Source organism: Xenopus laevis, chromosome 7S (assembly GCF_017654675.1).
Source record: "Xenopus laevis strain J_2021 chromosome 7S, Xenopus_laevis_v10.1, whole genome shotgun sequence".
Lineage (NCBI taxonomy): Eukaryota > Metazoa > Chordata > Amphibia > Anura > Pipidae > Xenopus > Xenopus laevis.
Window position 1 is genome coordinate 39141558 of NC_054384.1, and position 25466 is coordinate 39167023.

Consider the following 25466-nt stretch of genomic DNA (forward strand, 5'->3'; position numbering starts at 1 on the left):
TTGAGTTTATTTAATGTTTACATTATTTTCTAGTAGACGTAAGATATGAAGATCCAAATTACAGAAAGATCCATTATCCGGGAAACCCCAGGTCTCGAGCATTCTGGATGATAGGTCCCATACCTTTTTACCTAAGGGTCCTGTCTAAGCACATTAAGTCACTTTTTCCTCTTCCATTTCCTTTAGGGTCTGAGTATTGCTGCAACGCTAGTAGTCCAGATGCTACAAGGCCTCTAAAATCAGAAGTGTTCAGCTCAGCGGATTTCTATGATTTCTACGGTGGGACACACTTCTTCTTCCTGCTGCGACATCCTGCATGTGCGCACGCGTGGTGCAGGGGGGGGCAGAGGGGGGCCCTGAGACAGCAGCCCGATGGGCCCTGTGCCCCCTAGTATGACCGTGCTCAGTGGAGGTCAACCTGGAGATGTCTCTTTTAGCTCCTGACACGGAGCAGGCCCACTTTTCTCAGCTAAGAGCAACAAAGCCCTTGAGCCCATGTGTCCACAGACTTATTGGCAGCATAGCCATAGTCATAGCTACATAGTGGAATGCCCACCAGCATCAGCTAATTGATTCCATTATATTCTGCTTGTTTGTACTCATGAGTGTTCTGTTCTGAGTTGTATTGCTTTCACATTTTATTGTGTTGTTTTCAAATGCAACATACTGCATTTTTTTTTGCATGCATGTTCAAAAGAAAAATAAGTGCAAAAATGCACTTAGTGCATCAAGCTATCTGCTGGGTCCAGGATATCAAGCTCTTTAATGGGCTCTAGCAGGCCAAGTCCAAAATTGCTGTCAGTAAACAAATAATGCCTAACCTTGCCGAAAAGTGGAAATTCTGTGCACTGTATTCCTTAAGTTGTATTAACTTACACTAAGATATATTCATATATGTCTGTACTTTTTAAATATCACATATCTCCCAATTGTTATATTACGGTCTGACCTCAGGAAAGGTTCAGAAGGAGCAATCAGTAACTGGCAGGGCTATTTCCAGCAGCTGCACCTACTTTGTCTCTGAGCTAACAAGCTCCAGGCAGCATTCCTATTGGTATATTTGAAGTCACATGACTATCACACCCCTGCTACTCCTTCCTAGCTGATACTTCAAACGGAAAAACAGTCTGTAGGAGGGGAAGGGAATGTTCCTGTATTTCCTAAAGGAATCAGTGACAAAGGTAGTTTAAATGAAGCACTTTAAACACTCCCCCCCACACACACACACACTGCAGCCCACTTTCTGCAAAGACAAGTACACAATCAGTGACGTCTAAAGGAACAATATCCCTCTCTTGCCTTGACATGCATGACTTCTGTTCTCCCCCTTAAACAAGCATGTACTCTTTGCTCCCAAACAGAAAAAAAAACTCTTTGCCCCAGTCTTTTGCTTATTTGGTTTTTTTTTTTTATTTCTTTTTTTAATCTTCAGTGCATCCATTATATTTCATTTATAGAGTTCTGCCATATTAAGCTAGTTGTAAATTATTTACATCAGTCCAATTTTAAAAATACTGCCAATATCATTTGGCATTTCACTAAGGTTTCTTATACATTTCATGTGTTGTTAACATATGTTTTCTGCATTTAGCAAGTAATGCCCCCTCCCAATGGTCCAGCATGCATGGCAAAAATAGATCTAATACCACCATGGGTCTGTACCCTCATTCAACATACTGCACATAGTCCACATGCCCCCAGCTGCACATCCTGCACCTGGGCCCGTCCCCCACTTGTTACGTTACTGCATGCACTTTGTGCACAGTGACAGGCAGATTCCAATATTGTTAATCCATGCACATACAGAGTGGAATGGGACCTAATCTACCTTTTCTTCAGGAGAAAACAGTGCACTATAAAAAAATGGGTATGGAGCAGGTCAAGACTGGGATTATAAATAGCCCCAGGCATTTCAAATACACAGAGGCCTAGACAGCTCCCCACCAGCCCACTAAATAGTGACTGTCTATGGCATCTTACAGCAGCCCCTTTGGCACAGATTGCAAGTCCTGATCTGATATGGAGTAGGAGAGAGAACAGAACATCCTCTGCAGTTTGGACTCATTAAACCAGTGTGGGGGGGGGTAAATTGAGCACAGGGGTGGGCAAATGTCTCCCAAATATCGACAATAAATGCTAAATGCCATTCCCTGGCCCCCTCAATCATAACTGCCTCCTGGCTATCTCAAATTGGATGAACCAGCGCCACCTCAAACTCAACTTAACAAAAACTGAACTTATCATCTTTCCACCAAAGCCCCCCTATTTACCATCTCTATTGATGGCATGCTCATTAATCCTGTCAACTCAGCATGCTGTCTAGGGTAATCTTTGACTCCTCTCTCTCCTTCTCTGATCATATTAACACACCTGTCACTTTTTCTTACGCAATATTGCCAAAATCCCTCCCTTCATTTCACCTGATACATGCAAGACGCTCATGCATGCTCTCATCCTATCCTAGACTAGATTACTGTAACCTTCTACTAAATGACCTCCCTAACTCCCATCTCTCCCCTGTACAGTCTGTATTAAACACTGCTGCAAGAATTGTCCTCCTCTCTTCCAAAAAGGTACAGGCCCCTCCGCTGCTGAAATCCTTATCATGGCTTCCTATAAAACAAAGAATAACTTATAAACACCTCCTCATAACCTTCGAAGCCCTTCTTTCCTCTGCACCTAACTACATCTCTTGTTTCTCTATAAACAGATGTTCCTACACGAAACTTCCGCTCCTCTCAGAGCAACCGCTTGGTTGTACCCCCCACTACTACTGCTGGTTCCCGTATCAAACCCTTTTCTCTTGCGACTCCTTACATTTGGAATGCCATTCCTGAATCTCTCAGGAGAGAATCCTCCTTCAGTGTTTTTAAAAACGAAACTTAAAGACTACCTCTGAGAGCACCTGGATAACACCTGAACTGGCACTTATATAACAGTGTAACAAACTGTAACCCACAGCACCTTAATACCCCTCTGAATTGTGTCTGTATGTTACCCTCCCATTTAGACTGTAAGCCCTACGGGGTAGGGTCCTCTAGCCTTTTGTTTCCTTGACACTGAGCACTTAATCTGTTTTGTAATTATATTTTTTATATTCATGTGAATTGTATTTCTAATAATGCACTTATTGTTACTTTTTATTCCAATGACCCCTTGTTTGTTACTACTAATTTATTGTTTTGCTGTACAGTGCTTTGCCCTCGAGGAGCGCTTTACAAAGCTGGCAGACAAAAACAATTGCTCTGTGACAAATATATTGTAACTTTTTATTATTTATATTTTCTCCTATTTACTTCCAGGCCAGTGTTATTCAACAATTACAGTCCCTTCAAACATATGTGCATTAATGTGGTTTACATTACCATATCATTTACATCCAAAAGTATCCCCAAAGAGGTGTAACCCCCCCCATTGGTGGATTCACAAGTAGGGTTGCCACCTGGCCAGTATTTTACTGGCCTGACCGGTAAAAATTATGCTTGACCCCAACGTTATTAATAGGGAAAAAATCTAAATATACAGATGGCAACCCTACTCATAAGGCCTATCAGCACCTGCTTCGCTGGGCGGGCGCCCCTAGGCTGTGCAATCCGTGCGGTCCTAGCGCCCACCCGCACTACCACACGCTGGCGCAAAAGCAAAAGAGCACAGGCTCCCCATTGAGCGGCTGGGCGGCATGCCGCCCCCAAAAATGTGCCGCCCTAGGCCCGGGCCTATGTGGCCTCGCCACAAATCCGGGCCTGAGGCCTATCTAGCCCCATACATTGGGTTATGGAGGCCCATCAGACGAAGACCACGTTAACCCACAAATGTGCATTTTCAAACCCTTTTTGCTTGCTGTCTGGGGCATAATGTGTGTGTATGTGGGAGAGGGGAGGTGCCTGGCAGACAAAAAAACATTGCTCTGTGAGGCTACACATATATTGTAACTTATTATTTATCTTTGTCTTATTATTTCTTTTCAGATCTTCTCCTATGTATCTTCCAGGCTTTTATTACAACCACTCCTGGGTTGGAGGGGTAAATTGGATCCTGATTGGCAGATAGCTGTTGAAATTTCACAGTAAAGAGTTGCTGAGCATAAACCTAAATTATTCTAAAGCCTCAAAAAAATGAAATACTAAGAAGACTAGTTGCAAATTGTCAATAAAATACCAAGAAGACTAGTTGCAAACTGTCAATCATCATACTAAAAATAAATGTAAAGGGAAACAAAGTGTTTGTCTGCAGAGTTGATTTCAGGATTAATGTGCAACTAATGCTTGCTTGGAGAGCAGCAAATAATCTTTACTAATTTAGTGGCTCAGTGCTGCCCCCTCCCATACCCCATGTCAGTACTCAGTGAAACCTCACTCATTGTCTGGCTCATTGCTGCCCCCTTCCTGTGTGCCATACAGCTGAGCTATTAGACTACTGTCACCACAGCAGTAAGTAAACACTGTGCGGTAATTACTAAGTAGAGAGAGCATTTCCTAGGAGCTAATACATTAACAAAAAAACGATTTGTTCCAGTAAATGATCCGGACAAGACAGCAGCATATGATCGAGCCTAGCACACATGCCAAAATGGGAAAGTAATTTAAAGGCCTTTTGCTTGATGAGCCCATGCGCCATGTCATAATACAAGGACCCGTTTCAATGCCACTTATACTGGGTTTTATGGTTAGGCCTAAAACAATAACTCTAAATGCAACACCAACAATGTGTTTTAGTAACTATTCCATACTTAGCAAGAGGGGGTACTTAAAGGAGACATTTATGATAAATGAAAAAAATAATATATGGTGTTGCTTTTACATGGTGTTTAAAATGTATATTACCTTTAAAAATTGCCCCTTTATTGGAGCTTCCTATAGATGTTCTCTGGTCCCTGTCTGTGTTTCAAATGAAGGGTGGACGTGTCCTAACGGTCCCTGCCAGAAGCACAGTAGGAGGGAGACAGCCAATCACAGCCCTACAGTCAGAGCCGGGCCAGGCCAGCCCGGTGCCCTAGGCAACCTGTCCAGCCACAGTGGTGGCTGAGCGCGCGCATACGCAAATTGCCATGTGCGGAGTAATGCTTTTGTACATGTGCCGGAAATGGAGCGTCCGCATGCGCAGGAGCCCAATACACAAAGAAATAGCAGCGCCAGTCGGGGAGAGGACCGGACATGGGGTAGGCGACAGAGAAGGTATGTGCCTGGTGCCGCCTATCTTTGCGCCCTAGGCACGTTCCTACTCTGCCTACCCCTAGTTCCGGCACTGCCTGCAGCCACACAAGCACAGACAGGTGCAGTTCCCTATCAGGTCCTGCTAGCTGCTGATTGGTTCCTGTCCTACAATACAGTGAGCTGAGAGCCGCTTGCTCTCCTGCACAGCCTGGGAATTGGAAGTGGAAGGGAGGGATTATTAGGGTTTTTGCAGAAATATTCAATAAATCAGCCTGAAACACTACTTTTTTAAGCACTATTATTCTATATCTAAATGAGTATAAGGCACTGGTACATTCTTTTATTTCTACACAAAATGTCTCCTTTAATACCGCAGCTGTACAACGCAGGCGCACTGACAGAGGCATTAGGGGCGCCAATTACATTCTGCTGCTCTGTATTCCTCGGCCGATTGCTCCACAGCATCGGGGGGACATTTAAAGGTTCTAAATTCTTTTCAAATCAAATGCAGCTGGATTGGTGGCTAATATGTCACTCCGCCTTCTGCTGTGTTTTAAATTTCCATAGAACTAAAAAAGAAAAAAACAGACCCGATTTTGAGTAAATAAAGAAACCTAGTGCAATCCTACATCCCCACAGGAACGCTCCCCCATTACCCAGGCACACGCAATGGCCCCGCCCACTCCCGGCCACGCGCACACACCATATAAAGTCAGCGGCTGCGCGTTCTACTCGTTGCTGTCACAGTACTAGCGGCCACTGCTGTCATTAACCTTCCTGTCTTTCTGCTTTCCCCTCACCGTCCCGTAACAATGTACCGATACATAGGGGAGTTGGTATCTCGCGGAGGGGGTGCTCTGGCTTCATGCACTGCTGATAGTGTCTTGCCGCTTTCTGCCGCACCCATTCTGCGTCGCTACAGCCAGGCCGTGAACGGAGACGATGACCCCAACTTCTTCAAGATGGTGGAGGGATTCTTCGACAGAGGCGCCGGCATTGTGGAGGACAAGTTGGTGGAGGACTTGCGGACACGCGAGACGGAGGAGCAGAAGAGGCTGCGGGTGAGGGGGATCCTGCGCATCATAAAACCCTGCAACCACGTCCTGAGTGTCAGCTTCCCTATCAAAAGGGACAATGGCGAGTGGGAGGTTATCGAGGGCTACCGGGCACAGCACAGCCAGCACCGGACTCCGTGCAAGGGAGGTGAGAATGAAAGGGAGCAGGACATATATTTGTATGTGGGTTCACTTTAACTGAGTGTATGATTGTCCGGCGGAGCTGCCAGGCTGCTTTACTGGGGAGGAGCTGTAATAAAGCATGTTTAGTAGCCTTAGATAACAGTGCACTGGTTTTCAGATCTAGTTTTAAATTTTAAGCCCCACTTACCCTCCCTCAACATTTTAAATATAGCTGTATATACATATTCCCACATCTAGCAAGACAAATAAGCATTCTTTTCCGACCCTCTTCCAAAAGACAAAATAGAGACATATAGGTCCCCATTCTCCCAAATCTGGCTCAGACTGGTGTTTTATGATAGAATTCCACCATCCATTGGTCCATGTCCTGCCACTCCTCCGTGGGGGAGGGCTACAGCCTCACAGTTTGGAAAATGCTGTTCTAGTACAATGATGGAATTACATCATTACATTACTTTTCAGCAATGCAATTTCTGTGCACAATTGCTCTTCCATGAAAGAAGATCCAAGGACAAAATGAGGTCATTAAATTGCCACAGGATAAAATCAAAAAGCAAAATGCATATTCACTGTAGTCCAGCTGGTACTGTGGAAACTGTGTGCAAGAGTTTACAATCTAAAAAATGCTCCGCTCTCTTAATAATCCCTGTTTATTACGAGTAGGCCAGCCTTTTTTACACTTGTAGCCTTTATAGCAAGGTGACTGCTGCGCTTAACAGTTTGCTGAGAATAGTAAAAATTATTCTCAATTGTGCTGCTGCTGCTGCATAATGGAATGAAGGTTTGCAGAAGTGAAACTAATGGGCCAGTACAGTGCTGCACACAGTCACCTACTGCTGGTGACAAACCGTTATTGCGCAAAGACAACCCGAAACAAAAATGGCTAGAAATGTAATCTTTTATATACTTAATACTGCACCAGCCGAAAGGTTCTGCATTTCATTCCACTATTCAGGTCTTCTTGGATTTAGCGATGTAATAGACATTTCATACTCCCTGTTCATTCACTTTAGATCGTGATTGACAGCCAGGTCATGTGCTTATTTGCATGGTGAGGTAAATTTGTTTATCTGGAAGTGCAGCTGTGAGGATCATTGTTGTACACTAATTTATACCTGTACCATTTAATTCAGTTTAGACCTCATACACCGTTCTAAAAAACAGAAAAAAAAATGCAGCATAGCATGTTTAAATTACCTTGTAGTGTAGTAACTTTTGTGAATTTGAGCTATTTGTAAAGCTTCAAGGTCACATGATAACTTCTGTTAAATAGGTATTACAACTGCAAGATGGATGTGTGGGCGACGGGTTTTGCTTAAAGGGGTGGTTCACCTTCAAACAACTAGTTGTTTTCAGATAGATCACCAGAAATAAAGACTTCTTCCAATTGACTTTCTATTTTCTACGTGTGACCGTTTTTCTAATATTGAAGTGTAAAGTGTCATTTTTCACCTTCTGAACCAGCTCTGGGATGGGGGTTGCGACCCTATAAACTGTTCTAAACGGATACATTTAGTTGATACGTAGTGGATACATTATTTGTCCCTGCTGAGCAGAATCTCTGGGTTTCATTACAGACAGCTGTTAGAATTGATACAATAGTTGCTAATACTCCGGAGATGCTGCTGAGAAATGTATCCACTAAATGTTGCAAAATTGTAACTGTTTAGAATCTACACCTGAATTACTGAGCTGCCCCACTCAAACACCAGAGACACAAGCTATCAACTTTAAACTTAGAAAAACAGTAAAAAATAAACGAGTAATTGAAAAAAGTATTTTTTCTGGGGAACAAAACTAAAAACAACTGAATTAAAAAGTGATTGGAAGGTGAACAACCTCTTTAATCAATATCCAAGAACTTCCATAATCTTACCCATATTTTGTGATGTAATAGACAAAATAGTTGAGTATTATGTTAGAGTAGGGAATATACCCCCCAATACACTAATTTAGTTGCAGACAGCTGGAGGGAAGCAAATCTAAATCGTGAGGAAATACCAAAAGATATCTGTATATAAAAGGAATCATTCATTTTGAGACATCTGAGGGTTGCCGTTTTACTTTTAGGGAGTGGTACAAATAAAAATGCTTTCATTCAGAAAGCTTTTGATTTTGGGCCAGTGGAAACTGTAGAGACTGTGGTAATAAACTAACAATGAGTCATGCCAAAAACTAAACTTTTTTTTTTTTTTCATTTATATGTGAAATTTTGTGCTGTTAACAGTAGAGCTAGTGAAAGCAATGATGAGCTATAACTTGTAGCATTAAAGATTATTTTGTAACATAGATTTCATTTTAATTACACCAGTCTTCCAAAGATAATTGCCGATCCTTGGTATAAGCAACTGCATGCCCCATTGCTGGAAAATGGTTACTATCTTGAAATTTAGTAATAGTTAAAAAGTTGAGTAAATTGCATGTGTTGTCAGTATAAGAATATTGCAGTAGCAACTTGTGAGTTGTGGAAAATGGACCACTATGCTGTCTATTAGATTGACGAAAGCATTGTATTGTAATGCAGCAGGCATATAATATTAAGATCAGTTATAGCATCTTGGGTTCTGAATCAGATGGTCAGTACATATTTTTACCCTAGTTATTGATTGGCAGCTCTCTCTTTTTTTTTTTTTTTTTTTGGCCTTCTAATTTCTCTTTATTCATTTAACAGGTATTCGCTACAGCACAGAAGTCAGTGTTGATGAAGTAAAAGCCTTGGCATCACTGATGACCTACAAATGTGCAGTAGTTGGTAAGTTCTGTTTGGCAATTTGTATCAGACTTCAGTAAGCATGTTAGCCTAGTTAGACATTGAAAAGGAAAATTATTTAAACTTTCTATTTAATGAAATAGAATTGGCTTTGAGTTAACTGTCACTTGTGTTGGAGTTGGTAGTGACTTAAAACTGCTTTTGGTAAATTTAACACAAAACATTTTCACTTTCATTGTCAAAGATGGTCAAATACAGAATTAGGGTATACTTTAGATTTTTTTTTTATAGAACTGCAAGTAAAACTATTAAATCAAATCATTGAGAGATAGATATATATATATATATATATATATATATATATATATATATATATATATATATATATATATATATATATATATATATATATATATATATATATATATAATATTTGTGTGCCGTATTGTAGTACACCCCACAACAGAACTCTAGAGGAATGTAGTCAAAACATAACAGTACCTATATAAAGTATTTTACACTGTTGAGTTTAATGTATTAATGCTTGAGATGGTTACTTATTACTGACATTTATTCGCAGATGTGCCTTTTGGGGGAGCCAAAGCTGGAGTCAAAATTAACCCAAGAAATTTTTCTGTAAGTATGATGGGTCTGCATGTTTAAAACGTTTTCTGGATTAAGGTATCCCTTAAAGGAACAGTAACACCAAAAAATAAAAATGTATCAACGTAATTTATATAATAGACTGTCTATTTGCACTGGTGAAAATTCTGTGTTTTCTTTAGAAACACCACTATAGTTTATATAGACAAGCTGCTGTGTAGCCATGGGGGCAGCCATTCAAGCTGGGGAAAAAAGGAGAAAGGCACAGGATACACAGCAGATACCAGATAAAACACCATTGTATTCTACAGGTCTTATCTGTTATCTATGTGACCTGTGCCTCTTCTCCAGCTTGAATGGCTGCCCCCATGGTTACACAGCAGCTTGTTTATATAAACTATAGTAAAGTTTCTGAAGCAAACACAGAACTTTTCCCAGTGCAGGGCAACAGTAAATTCTATTGCAATTGCATTGATACACTTAAATAATTTTTTGGTGTTACTGTTCCTTTAAACAACACTTTCACTTGCCTGCATATTGTGTAGTTATCCGTTCTAGGACCAAATGTCCTGGGGTCGGGGTTATTTATTTTTAAAAATCGGTAACCATAGATCTAACTTGCTATAGGTTTGCTTCCAGAGGGGTCATGCAGCCAAATGCTTGACTTCAACTACTATTAAAATACTTGAGCCATAAAATGGCCCTCTCCAGATCATGGCGCTTGGGAATGACATGGGCATAAAAGACTGATAAGGGTTGTAATGTGTATATTCTTGTATAACTAAGTCTTGTACTTGCTGATAACACGGAACTTTGGTCTGCGTATTGGAGGTATCACTATATCCATAAAGTTAAATTGCTATACTAGACTAGCATTTTCAGTAGAAGATAAGAAATTTTGTTAGACATGAACATTGAATAGGTTTTATTTCGTAATCGACAGTTTCGTTATATTTTACTTTTCTTATTTTTATTTTTTTTAACTTTTTTTTGCAATCCATCCCTTTTTGTGTATTTTTGCATTATAGGATGCAGAATTGGAAAAGATAACTAGAAGGTTTACAATAGAACTCGCAAAGAAGGGCTTTATTGGTAAGTCTTTAGCCTCAATTCTGCGAAGTTCAGTGCTGTTTTGCATATTTGTCTATTAAATAGTATTATAAAAGCCATACATGGGCTAACTTTTGTCAAATGAAGATTAAGATAAGCGGTGAGATACTTGGTTATCCATCTACATGGCTCTCATTTGGCTTATGGGCAAATTGAACCAATCTAATTGGAAAGCATCGGGTTTTGACATTTACCTGGTTTGCTAAAGCTTTTTCTATTCAGTGATATGAAGAAGCATCAGCTGACAATACTTGTCTAGAGAAATCTTCTAGAATCTTATAGTACCACAAGACTCCTGATGGAGCAGTAAGTGCACAGGTTATTCAAAAAAATGCTTGTCTATGTATGTATTCTAGTGTAGCTACTCAGGGAAAATCTATAGATTTCAATTTTTGATAAATCGTGACTTCTCATTAATTTACCCTTGGCCACACACATATTGTGATTGCCTCACCAATAGAGAGGCTCTGAAGTAGAGAGGCAGGACCAAGAAATGACGGCAACTGTGTATTCTATAGTTTTTATGTCCTATAGCATAGGAAAAGGCAGACAGAATTAAATATAGTGTAGTATTTTCAATAAAAAGGAGATGGGAGACTCCTCATTCCGCTCTTACTTTCCAACTGCCAGAAACTTGCGAATTCTAGGGCAGCCACTTCTGCTCTTGTCAGCATTGGGGGAGGAGATAGCTTTTCATGTGGTAGTGAGCATACCTTGACAGCAGACCTTGACAGCAGAAACAGTGCAGTTGTATTCAAAGAATATAATAATATAATGTAAAAAGATAAGCTTTCCTTTTGTTTTGCTACTACTTTTGAGAAGAAGAAGAAATCTGCAGTCATTCACTACTCTAGTTAAATTTCTTTATTTGGAGTCTTTTGAGAGGAAAAACATTCTTGGTATGCTTGTTCAGACTACAAACAAGGTTTTGATTTCTTTAGATACAATAGACTTTTCACTGTCTACTGCATAGGCAATAGATGCTGTACCCCAAGATACAAAATGAATCAGTTAATAGTGCTGCTCCAGCAGAATTCTGCACTGAAATCCATTTTTCAAAAGAACAAACAGATTTTTTTTATATTCAATTTTGAAATCTGACATGGGGCTAGACATTTTGTCAATTTCCCAGCTGCCCCTGGTCATGTGACTTGTGCCTGCACTTTAGGAGAGAAATGCTTTCTGGCAGGCTGCTGTTTTTCCTTCTCAATGTAACTGAATGTGTCTCAGTGGGACATGGGTTTTTACTATTGAGTGCTGTTCTTAGATCTACCAGGCAGCTGTTATCTTGTGTTAGGGAGCTGTTATCTGGTTACCTTCCCATTGTTCTTTTGTTTGGCTTCTGGGGGGGGGGGAAGGGAGAGGGGGTGATATCACTCCAACTTGCAGTAAAGAGTGATTGAAGTTTATCAGAGCACAAGTCACATGACTTGGGGCAGCTGGGAAATTTACAATATGTCTAGCCCCATGTCAGATTTCAAAATTGAATATAAAAAAAATCTGTTTGCTCTTTTGAGAAATGGATTTCAGTGCAGAATTCTACTGGAGCAGCACTATTAACTGATTCATTTTGAAAAAATTTTTTTTTTCCCATGACCGTATCCCTTTAAGTATAAGTTTATTGTATATATCAATATATCTTTGTACCATCCACCAAGAAGTATTGTATACAGTTACTTTTATTCCCTTCCCATAACTTTGTTTTTCAACAGGACCAGGCATAGATGTTCCTGCTCCAGATATGAGTACAGGTGAACGAGAAATGTCATGGATTGCTGATACTTATGCTAATACAATTGGCCACACGGTAAGAGCTAGATATATTATAAGAGTGTGTGTATAAATAAAATTGCATGCTGCTTTGTGTAATAATAGTTTGAAGGTCTACTATCTCATTGCAAATACATAATTACATTTAAAGGTTGTTTGCTATGGGTTACCAGTCATAGTGCTAACTTACTACATTCCACACTTGCCCCTTCAAAGATATCTGAATTCTAGATTTCTGTCTGCCTAAATCAGTTTCCAGCAGAAGATATTATGCTAATGATGTAGTTCAGAAGATTGCTAGTTATAATGACTGATAATCCACTTGCAGGATATCAATGCTCATGCTTGTGTAACTGGAAAACCCATCAGCCAAGGAGGTATTCATGGTCGTATATCTGCAACTGGTCGTGGTGTCTTTCATGGCATTGAAAACTTTATCAATGAGGCTTCCTACATGAGTCAACTGGGTATGACTCCTGGGTTTGGTGACAAGACTTTCGTCATTCAGGTAAAACCTGGTGTTGTCCTAATCTCACTCTTGTTTTGCGTATAGTGATTTTTTTTTCTTAGGCATCCATTTGTGAAACAGACAGTCTGGGGGACCCTTTGTGCATATAAGGAAACACCTGCTTCTGTGTTGCATACGTTCCATAAAATATTCCAGATCTACAGATTGTGGCTATCCATGCAAAGAGCAGCAAGCCTGGTCATTAATTATCCCTATAGCCTCACTTCAAACATGGAGTTGAAAGAGCGAGCATTAAAATGTAGCAATTAAATGTCCCGTGTACCCACACAGGACTCCAATACTTTATTAAAAAAGACTGTGGATCTAACTGCACCACCCTTTATGTTGTAATTCAGTATTTAGGAGAAGTTGATTTATACTAAAACTCCACTTTACTATATAAGTAATTTAAAATATTGATCAAAAGAGCTGAAAAGGTTTAAAAACAAAAGTTACAATATTCTTGCTACTGTATAGGGGTCTAAGTGGTGGGACAGGTTTGCCGATTGCAGTGGTGTATTTCAGATCTTTCCTCCTGTAACACTGCCAGGCTAAATAACCCTTACCAGAAAGTAATACACCCCTATGAGATTCACCACATCAAAGCCATCAACTGGATGGAGCTTCTCAGGTCATGGTAGGCAGAATACCAGCAGGGTTGTAGTAAAGCTATAGGTAATTAGTCAGGGAAACCATGTTGCCACTTGCGAAAACCACCTGACTTGTCCTAAAAGGGAATAGATTGTTGTCAACACAGTATAGCCATGACCGTTTGTGCCCTCTGACCAGCCTATTTAAACCATTGCTGACTAAAGATGGCCATACACGATAAGAACAGCTCGTTTGGCAAGGTTGCCAAACAAACGGATCTTAACCCGATATGTCCACCAAAGGCAGGGCAATATCGGGTTAATCCAAACGTTCAGCCTTAGGGCCAACTGATCGGATTATAACGAAGGGGATGGGTACCGACAGGTCATAGGACTGCATCAACTAACCAATGAGGTCCTCGATCTCAGGAAAAAAATCAAACCTGCCCAATTGATATCCGGACGATTTTTGGCCTGATATCGATTGTGGAGACCTGTTATAAACCCCCACACACAGGCAGATAAGCTGTCAAATCAATCTAAAGGACCAATATTGGCAGCATTATTCTGCCTGTGTATGGCCACCTTAAGTATAATGCCCCTGAAAGTCTTATCCACCTAGCATCAATAAAAAAAATAAAGGCGCGTAAGCCTGCAGCGTCACTGGCTATATCAATGGCTAAACTGGTCTGACAACCACCCTTCGCAGTATATATATACCTTTTTTCTTTCTCTTTTTGTCTTAGTGTCAACACCTGGCCAGACCTGTTTGTTTGGTGAGGTTGCTAGATGAGCAGATGTAAGCCAGATTTGGCCACCAACAAGATGGGCCTAATTTAACCGATAAAGCACTGACCCTAGCACAAACGGTTGGAAGATCCAGGGCTACATCTAGGCCCCCAATGTTTTTTTTTTTTTTTTTTTGTTTGTTTTTTTTAAGCAGGCCAACCTGGTTCTTCAACTTCAAAATCTACCCATTTATAGCCAACTTACCACCATGAAACAAAACACTTTTGTCTGCAAAAAATATCAGTTGGTTTATAGAGTGCTATGAATGACATTCGACTCCTGTATAATAAAATCAATGTATGACAAAAGAAATGTTTAAGTATGAACATTTTCTTTATTAACAAAATAACCTATATGTATATGTTTTCAAGCCTATGCGTTCGTCCTGCAAGGTGGACACATTTGGTGGGAGCTGCAAACAAACCCTTATATATCAAATACAGCGCCTATTGGACTTTTTTGCTTTTAACCTATATGTAGGCTATGAATGACACACTTTTTTTTTTATATATCCAACTTATTCTTTTTAGGGCTTTGGAAATGTAGGTCTTCACTCTATGCGATATCTTCACCGATTTGGTGCCAAATGTGTTGGAATTGGTGAAATTGATGGGACCATCTGGAACCCAAATGGCATTGACCCTAAAGAACTCGAGGACTACAAACTAGTAAGTTGTTGTTGGGGTTTTTTTTTTTTTTTTTTTTTAAATATAATCGCTACAAAATGTTTTCATTAATAAAACCGCAATCTGTAATGTAATTATTTTTTCTTTTTTTGAAGGCAAAGTTCACCAAAAACAGGCACTTATGTTTATGTTACTAAATATGGTATTTGCCTTTCTATTCACCCTCTTTTATTCACTAGTGACCTAGAAACTAGAATATAGCTTTTGTGAAGCTGTAATTTTCTAGTTAGTCCCTTAAACATCTGCCTGGTTATCTGGGACTAGAATTTACATTTAAGAAGCTGTTTAAAAAAAGTCTTGCTCTTACTAAGATGAATTCAAATGAACATTTCATTTTAACTATTCTGATTTTCCCAGCTTTACGGTAAAATATGCTGGACAATGTTAACTTTATCTAATGGTCTAGTGATATAAGTAATCTGTCTGATTTGACTGTAAACAATTCACATGAGAAAAATGAGGGGTTATGGTTCCTCTTACTTCTGCATGTACCCATGCTACATGCTGTACATGTCATAACAGATTTAAGAGATGTAATAGTAACATAGTAAGTTAGGTTGAAAAAAGACACGCATCCATCAAGTTCAACCTTTTAACTTTTTTTTAACCTGTCTAACTACCAGTTGATCCAGAGGAAGGCAAAAACCCTATCTGAAGCCTCTCCAATTTGCCTCAGAGGAGGAAAAATATATCCAAAATGGCAAAAAATCCAATATGGCAATTGGACTAGTCCCTGGATCAGCTTGTACTATGAGCCATCTTCCATAACCCTCTATTCCCTCACTTGCTAAAAAGCCATCCAACTCTTTCTTAAAGCTATCTAATGTATCAGCCTGTACAACTGATTCACGGAGAGAATTCCACATCTTCCCAGCTCTCACTGGAAAAAAAAAAAAACCCTTCCGAATATTTCGGAATGACCTCGTGTCAGCTGGAAAGACCTACTGGTAGATAAAGCATTAGAGAGATTATTATATGATCCCTTTATGTATTTATAAATAGTTATTATAATACCCAATTTGGCCAGTCTTTCCTCATAGCTAAGATTTCCCATACCTTTTTACCAGCTTAGTTGCCCTTCTCTGTACTCTCTCTAATACAATAATGTCCTGTTTGATCACTGGAGACCAAAACTGTACGGCATATTCTAGATGGGGCCTATATAAAGTGTAATATTGACCGCTTTAATACAGCTCAAGAACTTATTTGCCCTTGAGGCTGCTGACTGGCATTGCTTGCTACAGCCAAGTTTATTATCTACAAGGACTCCAAGGTCCTTTTTCATAATGGATTTGTCTAGTGCAGTCCCATTAAGGGTATAAGTGGCTTGGATATTTTTACATCCCCAGGCGCATGGCTTTACATTTATCAACATAGAATCTCATTTGCCACTTAGTTGCCCAGATTGTCAGTTTGTCAAGATCCTTTTGCAAGGATGCCACATCCTGGATGGAATTAATTGGGCTGGATCATTTTGGGTCATCTGCAAACACTGATATATTACTTACAACCCCCCGAGTCATTAATAAACAAGTTAAATAAAAGTGTACCCAATACCAAGCCCTAATGGGACCCGACTAAGACTAAGAAGTGCTTGGAAGCCCTTCTATGTGTGAAAATACAGTGACGTAACTAGAGTGCGCTGTGCCCCCCTACAAAAAAACCTTCAGAGGGGCCCGCCCACATCCTCGCCTCTCTGATGACTCCGCCCCCACCCTGACTTGCGTCTCCTTCCATATCGGTAAGAGAAAGCGGCTGGGGAAAAGGGGGTTTTCTTATTCGCTATAGAGGAAGCAGAACCCACAGTACTGACCCCCCCCCCCATGTTTACCTGGCCCCCATGCGACTGCGGTGTCTGCTTCCGCTATAGTTACGCCACTGAGCAAATATCATACTTTGCTGAAATGTGACATAATGGTCTCAACAGGGCAGCAAGACCTAACCTGTTTAGAGTTTATTGTAATTCATAAATGTGTTTTTAATTATTTATTTTAATAGCAACATGGGACAATTGTTGGGTTTCCAAAGGCCCAGCCATATGATGGAAACATTTTAGAGGCAGATTGTGACATTCTTATCCCAGCTGCTAGTGAGAAGCAACTGACAAAGTCTAATGCACATAAGATAAAGGCTAAGGTAAGGACTCTATAGAATTATATTGCATGTTTTTTACATTTTGTATGTTTTCTATGTTCTAAATACTTTATTCTTTTCCCCTAATAGATTATTGCAGAAGGAGCCAATGGTCCTACAACCCCAGAAGCTGACAAAATCTTCCTTGAAAGAAACATCATGGTCATTCCAGTAAGTTTTTTACATGACTGTCTATTCTTGTTCAGCATCTTAGTTGGGGGGGAAAAAGTGGTTTTTAGTTTTGAAAGATAAAGGGTTATTCATTTTAATGGACCATAATAATCTGTCTTTTACACTATTTCCCAAACCTCATTTAAACTCTCATCCATTCCACCCCCGCCATTGAAAGCAGAGGAACTTCAAGTCCCAGAATACATAATTTCACAATAACGGAGTAAAGCAAAAGGCACACTGTGGATAATCCACTTTTCTCCACCTGTATACTGTATAAACATTAACACACACACTTGCATTATTAAATATCTAGTCCTTACCAATATTTCAATATATACTGTACTTTGTATTTTCATCTTTCAATAAAACTTTCTTTTTCAGGATCTATATTTGAATGCTGGTGGTGTCACGGTTTCTTATTTTGAGTGGCTTAAAAATCTCAATCATGTTAGCTATGGACGTTTGACCTTCAAATATGAGCGGGACTCAAACTACCATTTGCTCAGTAAGTACAATCAGGTTTTTTTTTTTTTTTTCCTTTTTTCCCCAAATGTTTTTATTCAAAGTCTGTCATGTAAAATGTTCATTACAGTATTACAATCAGTTTTTTTAACCTATATTTATATTTAAATAGTTCCACATGGATAATTTAATATATAACCTGTGTTTTTGTTTGTTTATAGTGTCTGTCCAAGAGAGCTTAGAAAGAAAGTTTGGGAAACATGGTGGGGCCATCCCAGTTGTGCCCACCGCAGAATTCCAGGCTAGGATATCTGTAAGTACTAGCTAATTGTTTAAATGTAAATTGACACTGTGGGGCACATTTACTTAGCTCGAGTGAAGGAATAGAATAAAAAATACTTCGAAGTAGCCACAAAAATACTTCGAAATTCAACCATTGAATTGGCTACTTTGACCTTCAAATTGAACGATTCAAACTAAAAATCATTCGATAATCGAAGTACTGTCTCTTTAAAAAAAAAAACAAAAAAAAACTTCGACCTCCTACTTCGCCACCTAAAACCTACCGAGCATCAATGTTAGCCTATGGGGAAGGTCCCATAGGCTTTCTAGGCAATTTCTGAACGAAGGAAAATCCGTCGAATCGTTCGAACGAATAACGCTAAATCGATATTCGAAGGATTTAACTTCGAGGGTCGAATATCGAGGGTTAATTAACCCTCGATATTCGACCATTAGTAAATGTGCCCCTGTGTGTCAAACATAGGCAGAAGACTTGCACTGTCAGGTAGTTCTGCTAGAGAGGCTATATTCTGACTTTACTCAAATGTGTGGTTTACCTTTAAAATAATTTTAAGGATGTTAGAAGGCAACTAATTAAAAAAAATAAATAATGAAGGCCAAGTGAAAAAGTTACTTATTCTCTGACTCTTTCCAGCTTTCAGCTAGGGGGTCACTTATCCCATCTAAAAAAACAAATGCTATGTAAGGCTACAAATGTTATTGCTACTTTAGATTACTCATCTTTCTGTCTCTTATTCATCTCCATGCATGGTTGCTAGGGTAATTTGGATGCTAGCAACTAGATGGTTGATTGGTGTGTTTGATTTAGAAACATAACTATTTTAAATAAACAAGCTATCGTGTAGCCATTTTGGCAGCGATTCAAGCACAGGTTATACAGTGGATAACAGATAAGGTATGAAAAATCACATTGTATGCTACAGAGCTGTGTAACCTGTGCCTTTTCCTCCTCTTACACATCACTTTGTTAATATAAACCAGTGATCCCCAACCAGAAGCTCGTGAGCAACATGTTGCTCTCCAACCACTTGGATGTTGCTCCCAGTGGCCTCAAAACAGGTGCTTATTTTTGAATTCCAGGCTTGGAGGCAAGTTTTGGTTGTATAAAAACCAGTTGTACTGCCAAACAGAGTCTCAATGAAGGTTGACAAACCACATAGGGGCTACCAAATGGCCAATCACAGCACTTATTTGGCACCCCAAGAACATTTTTCATGCTAGCGTTGCTCCCCAACTCCTTTTACTTCTGAATGTTGCTCACGGGTTCAAAAGGTTGGGGATCCCTGATATAAACTATAGTAGAGTGTCTAAAGCACACCAGTTTTACCATTGCAGCATAACATTACATTATATTTTCATTACTTAAAGAAGCATAAAGTATAGAAATTTTAGTCTACAACAGATCTCTGAATGAATTTATAATTGGCTTTCTACCTTTTTAATTTTATATGAATCTGGTTTCAAAATTCTTCTTCTTTCCCTGTGGTATAACTTTACTGACCGACCACAGTTACTGTAGGAATGCTGGTGGGGAGAGAAGTGTTTTTTTTTTTTTTTTAATAGAACTAAATGTAAAAATAGATATCCCCCCCCCCCTGAATTAAATCTATTTGCTTACTTCTACACCAGGCCAGTACTCTTCAAAAAAATTCATCAGCTGTGGTACTTTTTCTCCTCTGCATCATTATTGTATGTTTACAAGTGTCAGCTTACCTTGGGGAGAATAAAGAAACATATGGCATACAAATTATTAACAATAGATTTGGCTTGAATATACAAATACCACTGATACTGCCTTAAGCAATGGTGTAGCATGGGCTGAACTCTGTAGAATTTGTCATTTTAAATTGTTCCCGTAAAATATGCTTTGGAAGTAGGTGAAGGAGAAATGGGTTATGGCCAGCTCGTACAAATTTTTTATTTTTTTTATTTAAAACCCAAAAGCCACACATTTTTTGGATTATTGCACGAAACCCAGCGTAGATCATATTTTATTTTATTTTATTACTGATTGTTCGTGTTGAACTTGAGAAGGTAAAGCATATATGTTTGTTGCGCAGGGTGCGTCTGAGAAAGATATTGTCCATTCTGGCTTGGCGTATACAATAGAACGGTCTGCAAGGGTAAGTTTTCAAACTCCAAAAACGTGGGGGCAGATTTAGTTAGCTCGAGTGAAGGAATAGAATAAAAAATACTTCGAATTTCGAAGTGTCTTTTTAGCGACTTCGACCAGCGAATTGGCTACTTCGACCTTCAACTACGACTTCGAATCGAACGAATCGAACTAAAAATCATTCGACCATTCGATAGTCTAAGTACGGTCTCTTTAAAATAAAAACTTTGAACCCCTTACTTCGCCACCAAAAACCTACCGAGCATCAATGTTAAGGGAAGGTCCCCATAGGCTTTCCAAGGTTTTTTTGATCTAAGGAATTTAGTTCGAAATTGTTCCATCGAACGAATATTCGAAGTCGAAGGATTTAACTTCGATCGTCGAATATCGAGGGCTAATTAACCCTCGATATTCGACCCTTAGTAGATGTGCCCCCTGGTGTAAGATGATGTGCCCTTTTCAGTCCAATTCTAGAAAAATCCTTCAGAACGTGGTATCTGTAATTCATAGCTTTAAAAGATATTTTTGAAAAGTTGTGTTTATTACAACATTTTTTGCACTGCATAAATTCCCACAGATATTATTCTATTTGTGAAAAGGTTGTAAAGGGATGATCCATTCGTATGCAATATTAAAATGGGTGATTTCTTTCTTATACACATTTAGTGCCCAGTACAGTTTAATTAGGGGTTAAATCTTTCTTTAGAGACTGCCTGGTGTTTGAAAATCCCTTGTGGGTTTGGGTCTGGATAAAGAAACGTAAATAGAATTTCTCTCAGGTGCTGATTACACTTGTCTGGAATATTTAAGTAAACTGTGTTTCTGGAAAAGGAGTTGTATCAAATGCATGAAAGCATCTCCCTAAACAATATGGAGGTTGTAATGTGACTAACTTCTTTCATAATTAATCCTTAATTATACTTTTCCAAGAAAGCAGAACATAAAACCTTTAGATATAATATCTATTGGTCTATAGTATGGGTATAGTGAAGGAAAATCTTCTGTAAAAACATTTTAAATACAATAGAATTTGCATTACTGGGACTGAAATTTAAATATTTTATCAGGAAATATATTCCCAGAAAAACAAATCATGTTATGAAAATGCTTTTCATTTAGGAATAGTTTTGTAAGAGCTGATATTTTGCTGGTTATGGCTTGATGAATTGGCTCTATTTTTATTAACCATAATTCATTTTACCCTAAGAAAAATAATTTGCTGTACCTGTATCCGCAATGACATCTTGAGAGAAACCTAAAATGTATGCAATGGCTTGGGCTTGTGAATTATTTAAACGTTAAATAATAAGGGTCTGTGGAGCCTAATGACATTGTGCACATTAGTGCTGAGAAACTTTTTCTTCACCCAGCTATAAAGCAATTATTTTATCAATTTGGCAACCAACCAATAATAAAAGGTGCAGAATCTCCTCTAAATGCACTTTGTAGTAGTGTAATAGTGTTGGCAGGTGGAGCTTTTGATTAGTGGTTTGCCAGGGACTTTACTGCCTTGCCTGTTAAATGTACTGGACTGGCTGTTGTACCTGGGAGAGTACCCTTCATGATCAATTGCCATTTACATTTCCTAGGGTTATGTAGGCATAAGTGATAGAGGATTTTTTTATAATATAGCACCAAAAGTGACGAGTCACCAGACTTAGGGGCACATTTACTAAGCTCGAGTGAAGGATTTGAATGAAAAAATCTTCGAATTTCAAAGTTTGGTTTTTTTTGGGTACTTAGACTACGACTTCAATTCGAACTAAAAATCGTTTGACCACTCGATAGTCAAAGTACTATCTCTTTAAAAAATACTTCGACTACATACTTCGACTGCCACTTTAAACCTACCGAGGTACAATGTTAGCCTATGGGGACCTTCCCCATCACGGTTATAAGGTCATAAGGAAAAATCCTTCGATCGATTAAAATCGTTTGACCGAACAATGAAATCCTTTGAATCGAACGATTTTTCGTTCGTAGGATTTGCGGTAAATCCTACAAATTCGATATTCGAATTCGTAGGATTTTACTTTGAGGGTCGAATTCGAGAGTTTATTAACCCTCGATATTCGACCCTTAGTAAATGTGCCCCATACTGTACCAAAAAATAGACTATCACGAAAATTTAAATTTAATATAGGCTTCAACATATTGATATAAAAATACAAATAATTAAAGATTCTGTATTTGTTTCTGAAATCAACTTTATCTTCATTATTCCTCTCTCATCTGTTTATCTTCATACTGTCTTCATGCAGGAGTTGGGTGTCAGCTAATCATCGACAGTTAGATCAATATATCTTAAAGGATGGCTCCTTTTGCCTTGAAGATGTATTAGGATTTCTGGTGATTTTAATAGAGTGAGCTCTGTCTCTCTATATGCAGGATTTGTGCAAAAGGCAGTTTTTTGTTAGATTTTGTTTGTATTGGAATCGGTTATTTTTATGGGCTCCAATTCATGTGCTAATAAATGAATCCCCCATAATATATATTGTAACTAACTGTAAAGGAATATCTAACATCCAACTGCTGCAAGAAGACAGAATGAAGATAAACCGATGCTGAGAGAGGGATAGTCAATATATAGTGAATAAAGTACCCCCTCTTGTAAAATTTAAGGATATTATAAGTTACCGAGGAGTTTCATGACCATATAAAAACACGAGGCCGAAGGCCGAGTGTTTTTATACAGGTCATGGAACTCCGAGGTAACTTATAATATCCTCATTTTACAACTGGGGGTACTTTATTATAATACACAAAATTACATCACTACTCACCGTTTATAACTGATGACATCACTACTCACCGTTTATAAGGATATAATTTACAAGATATTCATGGCTTTTGTGTATTATAACCTTTATTATTTCAGAAACAATGCAGAATAGTTTCTTAAGTTTCTTATTTCAGTATGCTGAAGCTTATATTAAGTAATTTTTAGATATAGTTTCCCTTTAAGTAGAAAAGTTGGCTAATAAATTGTAAAATGCTTGTCCACCTTGGCTGTTTCTAATATTTAATATTTTCCATTACAGCAAATCATGCGCACTGCTATGAAGTACAACCTTGGTTTGGACCTAAGAACTGCTGCCTACGTAAATGCCATAGAAAAAGTATTTAAGGTGTACAATGAGGCTGGCCTGACTTTCACATAAAAAGGAAACCTGTTGGATCATTATATTTGCCATCTTTTCCATAAAAACCTTTCATATATGTTTACATGTAAAACGGGCTTTTTTGGTTTTTTTTTTTTTTTTTTTTTTTTTAAATCTCCCTTTTAACATCACTTTTTAATTTTGTGCCATGTGGTAGAGGACTCTAGTTCCAAATGCTTCCGTCCATTATTTTTGAGAAAAAATATATATATTTTTTTTTCTAAACTTACACTACTGGTGTATACATTGTCAATTCTTTATCATTAACCTCTTGGCACATACTTGGTTATCTGTTCATCTAATTTTTTATGGGGCACAGTCTCAAATTCCTGTGAGATTTTGTGGTCACCAAAAATGAGTGCAGTTTAACCAGTGATTTATTGTAACAGATCAGGTGATGAACTGAAGTTCAAGTTGACCACTTACTGCCTTAGAAACAAGGTGTTTAGTGTTGGCTTCTAATTTTTTTTTTTTTTTTTTATGGTACCCACTGTAGCTCAAATCATGAGCCATTTCTGGGTTTTTAGAAGTGTAATTTCTTTAACCATGTCTGAGAGATACAACTGACTGGAATCTTTTTCATTTTAGTACAGTAACGAACTATAAAGGCAGGGGCTTTTTAAAGTATATTTCTAATATGCTATAAAAATAAAAGATACAATCTTCTGTTTATGGAAATACTTTTCGATTAAGCCCTTCATAACAATGCACTTTTATTAAACAGCATGTGAGAAGCCTTTGTGGATTAGAAATGCCTTTTTATTGTTGCAGATAACTTCTGAAGGCCATTTTGAGCTTTGCTGCTGGTACACAATTCCTTAAAGTAGTGTTAGGTTTTTTTGGGGAGATGGGGGGTGGAAGAATCACAAAAACTGGAATTAACATTCATTTGCAGTGAAGTTGGGAGTAAAGTGTGCAATTAAACCAGAAAATCATTAAAAGCAAAATTTACAATCATCTGAACTCTCAATTCTTTAACTGCACTCCAAAAATCTTTCCTTTTACTTAAAATGTCACTTGGTTTAACAACCGTTTTAACGAACACCAAAAGTGTGTAACAAGATTATATATAAGTATTAGACTTTATTTTTGTAAAGTGTACAAAACTACCATACTGATTAAGGTCTTTGATATTTCTTAATTTCAACTAAAGAAATTGACAAAGTATAGTTTCCTCTACTTTTGTGAATCCCCCCCCCCCCCCATACTATATATGCAAAGTAACAATGCTGGAGTAAATGGTTATTTGTAGCCATTTTAATGGGACTGACGCTCTCCCTATATGCAATTTGACATAAGCATTGCAGGGTTTAGGGATAGATATTAACTTGACCCAGTGATCTAAAACATGTTGCAGAACTCCATGTCCAAGCAATGTTAATGGTGAAACTGTTCTGTAACAATTTTGTTCTGAAGAGAACTCCAGCTATTCAAGTGCTCATTGTTGCATCAGTTATTGGTCATGACTTTGACTCCCATAATAACCTGAGAAATACTGTGTAGTTGTTACTATTTAGAGAGGATGTATTCAACTTTTTTTTTTAATATAAGGCTAGCCTTCATAGTTCCAATGGCTTGTTGGAAGCCTTGGCACATGTAGGATATGCACATTGGCAAGTTTATAACTGCATGACTTAGTGATCAAACACATTAAAAATCCTTAATTCAAATATATACATATTCTGTTGTCTGCATTTCATTAGATCTTTACTGTCTCCAAAAAACCTTATACAGTATATAATTCTAGTGAACGTACTAAACGACATAGATATTGTACAAGGTCAATTAAACATAAATGTATCCAGAAATGGTAGTTTTCCTACTTCCAACATGGAAATACAATTCTGCATTGCAAGAAAAGGGTGACTGAATGACAGACCAAAAGAAATTCATCCTTCTAGACAATAAAGTAACTCAAGCCAGTGAATGCCCAATGATTATACTGTTTTGGTACCTCTATGCCTAGTGTCCTTTTAATAACAAATTTAAAACATGAATTGCT

At 38.4% G+C, this 25466-nt stretch overlaps 1 protein-coding gene across 1 annotated transcript; it reads left to right on the plus strand.

Moving 5' to 3' along the window:
* Window positions 1-5927: 5927 nt before the first annotated feature.
* glud1.S (glutamate dehydrogenase 1 S homeolog) lies at window positions 5928-24201 on the plus strand. Its single transcript, NM_001093554.1, is given in 13 exon segments — window positions 5928-6356; window positions 9024-9104; window positions 9643-9698; window positions 10694-10757; window positions 12488-12582; window positions 12874-13053; window positions 14963-15100; window positions 17117-17254; window positions 17342-17422; window positions 17807-17930; window positions 18109-18200; window positions 20251-20313; window positions 23345-24201. Coding segments are annotated over 13 exon segments (1623 nt in total). The 5' UTR covers window positions 5928-5965; the 3' UTR covers window positions 23465-24201.
* The last annotated feature ends 1265 nt before the right edge of the window (window positions 24202-25466 follow it).